We start from the raw sequence: 6,000 nt of genomic DNA on the forward strand, positions 1-6,000 counted from the left end.
AAATTCAGATGTATCAATATTTCGGGTCTGTAAAAGCATCATTTGTTTATTTTTTCTTATTTATTTATTCTTATCAGACAAATCTTCAAGAAGTCATATCCCATAAACGTGTAATTGAAGCTGTGACTGAGAAAGCGCAGGCCCTAGTGCAATTGACTAATGACAAAGAAGGAGGAAAGGAGGTGCAAGAAACTGTCAATTCAATCAAGAAACGTTATGAAGAACTGGTTAATAACTTACTGGTCACAATCACTGAACTTGAAGAATCACTAGATTTATTCCAGCAATTTCATGACCTGCAGAAATCACATCAAGATTACCAGAAACAGCTTTGGGATAGACTTGCAGGCTATTCAGGTAAGGATACCTTGAAGATAATGAGGTATATAAATAAACCAAATCATGGCATAATTAAGTGATATATGTATATATACGTATATATGGTATGGGAGTATGAGTAAAGCATGTGCTTATTTAGCAGAACATATGTTAAATAAAATACTCTTAAGGTTAACCCTACTTGGAGTTCATCTTTAAAGTATTTCGTTTCTTTAACATACATTTTACTTATAAAGGGGCAGGGGTGCTCTAACACAACAGTCTGTGAGTAAATAAAGCAAACATTAATGTGTCAATATTAGTTTTTAGTATACATACCACTGCATGTTTCGTTCAAAGTGATCATCTTTGTGTTGTTAATATGAATATATACTGATGTAATTGTATTGCTCAACTAACATGGATCCATTATTAGTACATAATGTTATGTAAATATTTTATTGAATTTCAGGGTATATACTATGTGACTGTTTTATAATGTGTTGAAGTTTAAAGTTAAAAGTTAAAAATTGAGTGTTATACATTAAGTTATTTAAATTGAATAAAATAGAGTATAGTTGGGTTGATTTAGGTGTGCCTGTTGTCATAGATTGCATTGTTTTGTCAGTGTGATATCTGGGTCATTAGGGTTGTGATTATGTGGTGTAATATGTGTGGTGTTGTCTTAGGATATATGTGATGACTGGTCAGTTACTTTAGGTTAGTGTACTGTGGGTGTAGAATAGAGGTAGGTTTGTGGAATTTACTGTAATAAAATAGAGGCTATTTTATTAATTGGAATTTGTTATTTAAATTAATATTTTATGTGTATTTATGTGTTTTGGAACACTGACCTGGTAAACTCCATACTTCAGGTATTTTTGTTCATCCTCAACAGCAGAACCAACTACATCCTTGAATACAACGAGAACACACTACAGCAGGAACCCTGTAAACCTAAGAGTAATACACACTACCACATAATAAAACCACTAAGTCAAATTCACCAACCTATCATTATGCACTGTATAACACAAGAAATCCTACCAAAACTCATAGATCTAATAACATAGACATAATTACTATACAGCAGCAATAAAAACATGACTGCTACACTTATTGCACAACATCCTAAAAACATAAAACATACCAGGAAAGGCTGAGGTGCACATTGCATCAACTGTGCACATCTCTGCAGCATAAATTCTTAAAGCACATACCCAATAGTAACACACCATAACACCTTCCCACCCATTCATACAAAGACATAACAACCCAAACATCTAGACTCATACTGCCATATATTTTATTAAAACTATAAAATATAAATTATGAACAAATTTCTATAGTGTTTTAAAATTTTTATACAGTTTTTACAGCATGGCAGTGGATCCATTGCAGAACACAGTTCAGCAATGAACACTGCTGCATTTGCTTGCTTATACATGCCTGACTTTGGTCATAGGATCGAAACATGTAGCATGACTGTCATTTAAGAAATCAATTAGTATATTGATATACATGTCCTAGTTATTCATTGGACTATAACCTCCTGAATTTTTGTGTTGAAAGTCCCAGTCTGTATACTGATATATTGTTATGTGTATCAGTGACTAAAGATGTGGTTCAGATTGGTAATTGGATTTATTAACCACCTAACAGGTCATAACTACAAGTAATTATTACACTTTTGCTGATTTACAGAATTTATAATCACTCCACACTGATCTTCTCAGTATGTTTCCACCCGTCATCACTATCCGTTTCCAGGCAGTGGATTTATAACACAGGAACTATAAAAATCTTACTGAATTACACACTCCCAATATTGATGTACTACAGCACATGTAACATCACACACACTACGTCTTCTAATTGTTCTTCTGGCCTGTTCCCTTGGAACTTCGGAGCTCAAGTGAAGTCAATTCCAATTCCTGTATTCTCTCATATCCTCTCAGCATATACCACACATAGAAAACACAGCCCCTCTATTGTTGCATGGCGCAGGCCACACAGAAAACGCATGCCACATGTCAGACTGTGAGTTGATTGGTCTGTTAGCAGCACTGAGCCTGGCGTGGATGATATACAAAACACAGCCTATCTATTGTTGTGTGTTGGACTGTGTTTACATAACTGTTGCCAGGCATCACATGTTTGATCATTTCCGTGATCTGTTCCATAGGCCCATATTGATGATCTTTGCCTAATATGGGCTGGGCAAGAGCTGATTCTTCTTTATTAAACCAGCACATATTGGGTAAAGATCAACAATACGGGCCAATGGAACAGATGATGGAAATGATTGAATATGCTAGAAAAGGCAGTATCATGAGTATGAAGGAAAATTACTGTATCCATCAATTTAAACAACTTCGTAAATTAATAGACGAAGAAGAGAGCATAAAAGGAAATGATAACCAGAATAACATGTTTGACATTGTGAAAGACATGAGTACATGACCATAGGAGTGGCACAGGGAACAAGGTTATAAATATGCCACACAGCACACAACAAAACCGTGCCTCAAAACAGCAAAAAGGAAACAACCAGACATCACAGTGCTACAGAAGTGTAACAAGCTAAGAGGGGGGCATCACTGTGAGGAACTCTGAGGACTCCAAATAACACCAAACTTTCCACTTTAACCGAAGAGGCCCAAGGACACAAGCCATTTCAGTTCAAGATCTTAAATATAAGACATTAAGATTTTAGCTTTTTATATAAATATATTACAAACTTTGTAATAGTAGTTCCTACACATGTTGATCTTATGTCTTCTTAAGATGGTCAGCTTACCGAAACATATAAAGGCAATATATGTCTACAAAATGAATCACACTAGATTGTGTTATCAATTATTCTTTGATTCAATTTTCTAGTGTGATGGGCAAGAACGAATAAAGCGCAGTTTTGTAATTTTCATATAATGGTGGACAACATATGAAAGAAGTTGTATGCAGTTGTGCTTGTATTTGTATATTCATAATATGTTGTGTTTCAGATTACAGTGGCAACAAGCCTGCTCTGCAGTCTCGTCTAGTAAAGGTAGTGGAGATTCAGGATAGTCTTCCAGAAGGCCAAGCAAAACTCAAGTCTCTTAGTGATCATGTAGCCAACAAGGTAGACAAGCTTCCACTCAGAGCAAAAGAAGCCATGGAAAGAGACCTAGGTAATCTGAAGTAAGTACCTTTAAAGTATTCTTTAACCATTGTTTTCTCATATAAAAGGGCATTATATATAATAAAAACATCAGATTATGTGTTAGATTTTGCCCTACATGTCATATATTAAGTAATCATAGTCGTCATTGTCCTCCTCCTCCGTTATGGATATTACAAAACAGACTACTTCCATAGGTTAAAGGTCTTCCCAAATTTCTTTATATTTTGGGTGATCTTTTAATCATGTCAGAGAGCTTGATTTCTTACCATATTTTTTTGAGTTTCTTCTGTATTGTTTTATAAATTTTGCTAATTCTTGAATTTATACTTCTGTTAAATTGTTATATTGCCCTTTAATTGAGGCAAATATATGCTTCCAGTTGCTTCAAGCCATGAAAGCCATGATTTTAATTCTTCATTATTCGTATCCATTGAAAATTCTACAGCAGTATTATTCAAATTGTATTCTGATAACTGAAGGTAATCTTCAAATTTGGCCAGAAGGATTTTATCATCTGAAAATAGTATATCATCATTATTGAAGTTGCTTTATTATTTTTTAATTGTTGTATACAATATCAATTCTACTACTATGTTCCCATTGATATACTTTCATTGAATTAACATTATTATGAGTTTCATTTTAACACGTTCTACTATGCCATTGTTCAGTATTCTAATAATTTTGTGTTTTTATTCTGTGTGCAGTTTTTATTTTGTATGCATTTATTAACTAAAGTCCATACATGCCACCTGGATAATCGCTGCATGGCTATCAGTGGAGAAAGGGACTAGCTTTGTTGATTGGGCCTAACTGAGTAGGTTTTTACTTGAGGTCAGAGACAGAGTTCAGTCTCCAAAACTTTGTTTTAAATAAAAAACAGCATTATTAATAATGTTGAAAAGGTGAATAATCATGTATTCAGAAAGCCAAAATGTGACATACTGCGTCATTGTAACATGCTGTAAGATGGTGTTATATGTGAATGAAGAAAAATGGTTTTTAATGTAACATCTGTTAATAAATATAAGACAGCATAGAGTGGAGGTGACTATTCTCAGCATTTTGTGCTTATCTGAAAGATTGGAAGCAAAACATTGTATTTTTACTATCACCACTTGTATTTTCAGTTATGTATATCATTGTATATTCAGATAATATTAGATCACAGTTAAAAAAAACTGATATATCATTGTATATTCAGATAATATTAGATCACAGTTAAAAGAACTGATATACTCGTACATGAAAAGAAACTGATGAACTATTTTCATAAACCTCATGATTACAAAAAATAAAAATTTGGGATCCTAAAAGCCAGTAATATTTTATTCAGAATTTTACCATTATATTTACCTTTCTAAACCTAATGTATTTAACATTATATTTTTTCCAGATTTGACTTTGAGAAATTTGTAGCTGCATTAAATGATGTCCTCCATGGGCTAGAAGAACGGCTCCAGCAGTGGTCAGAGTATGAAGGTTCCTTTGATCGGCTCCTTATCTGGTTATCAGAGTCAGAGACTGCTCTTAAAAATTATACACCACGGTCCACACTTGAAGAGAAGCAAGAGCAGTTAGAAAAGTATCAGGTATGTAGTGACAAGAAAGTGTCTGTGACAGTGCTTTCTGCAGAATAGAGTAACTACTTTACTAAAACCTAGAAGTTATTTTAGTTCCTTGAGTTTAAATTGCTTCTTTCCGTCTTAAAGATTCCTTTTCCATTGATACACCTCAATTTTTTTTTTCAGCATATCATGTAATTATAATACTCAAATATTGATTGTGTACAGAGAAATTAATTTTTAGCTGTGGCATATGGTAGCATAATTCTACAGTAGAACCCAATTATTTGACATCAGACTTTCTTTCTTCCCCCAGTCATAACACTGATTTTGTCATCCAACTTTATATCATGTTTGAAAATTAATTTCCATAAATATAAACTCTTTGTGATTAGTAGGCAAATTTCTGAAACCAATTGGACAGTTACAGATATTAAATTTTTCTGTCATATGTACAAACTTCTCATGACTACTAATAACTTTAACAGAGCGTATGATTATATAACATTTCAATACACATACTGGTATTTGCAAAATTAACTGGATCATTGTATTAATATTTGTAAGCAACTTTCACCAGTATACTCTCGCATCTTTGAACTCTGTAACAGAATACATCAGAGCTATGTAACATAATATGTGTATGAATAGCTTGTAGTGTTTAGAGTGAACAAGACTTGCATATCCCCATTCTGAGAATGTTAATGTGATATTGAAATTGTTTAATTTTTTTTTAATTGTTTCATTTTTGGTCCGTTACACTATCAATCACAAATTGTCAATGAAAAATCCGTCGAGTGTAACAATGTTTTTAGGTCACTTATTTATCTCACTTGCCTTACATGTTTCGGTTCAAGAAAAACCATCATCAGAGGCACGTATTACAAACACATGAAAACACTGGCGTTGTTTAATGTACACAGTATGTAAGCTGCGTGGACGCTGTTACAG

General features: G+C 33.4%; 1 protein-coding gene across 4 annotated transcripts in view; it reads left to right on the forward strand.

The window, feature by feature from the left end:
- Window positions 1–6,000, forward strand: part of LOC111873382 (nesprin-1) — a 410,258-nt gene that overhangs the window by 150,224 nt on the left and 254,034 nt on the right. For all 4 annotated transcript variants that reach the window (XM_023868043.2, XM_023868044.2, XM_023868046.2 and 1 more), the window contains exons 42-44: window positions 78–357; window positions 3,324–3,501; window positions 4,881–5,076. In XM_023868043.2, the coding sequence (XP_023723811.1) occupies window positions 78–357; window positions 3,324–3,501; window positions 4,881–5,076 (654 nt within the window). The remainder of the gene's footprint in view (window positions 1–77; window positions 358–3,323; window positions 3,502–4,880; window positions 5,077–6,000) is intronic.

Source organism: Cryptotermes secundus, unplaced genomic scaffold (assembly GCF_002891405.2).
Source record: "Cryptotermes secundus unplaced genomic scaffold, Csec_1.0 scaffold22, whole genome shotgun sequence".
Lineage (NCBI taxonomy): Eukaryota > Metazoa > Arthropoda > Insecta > Blattodea > Kalotermitidae > Cryptotermes > Cryptotermes secundus.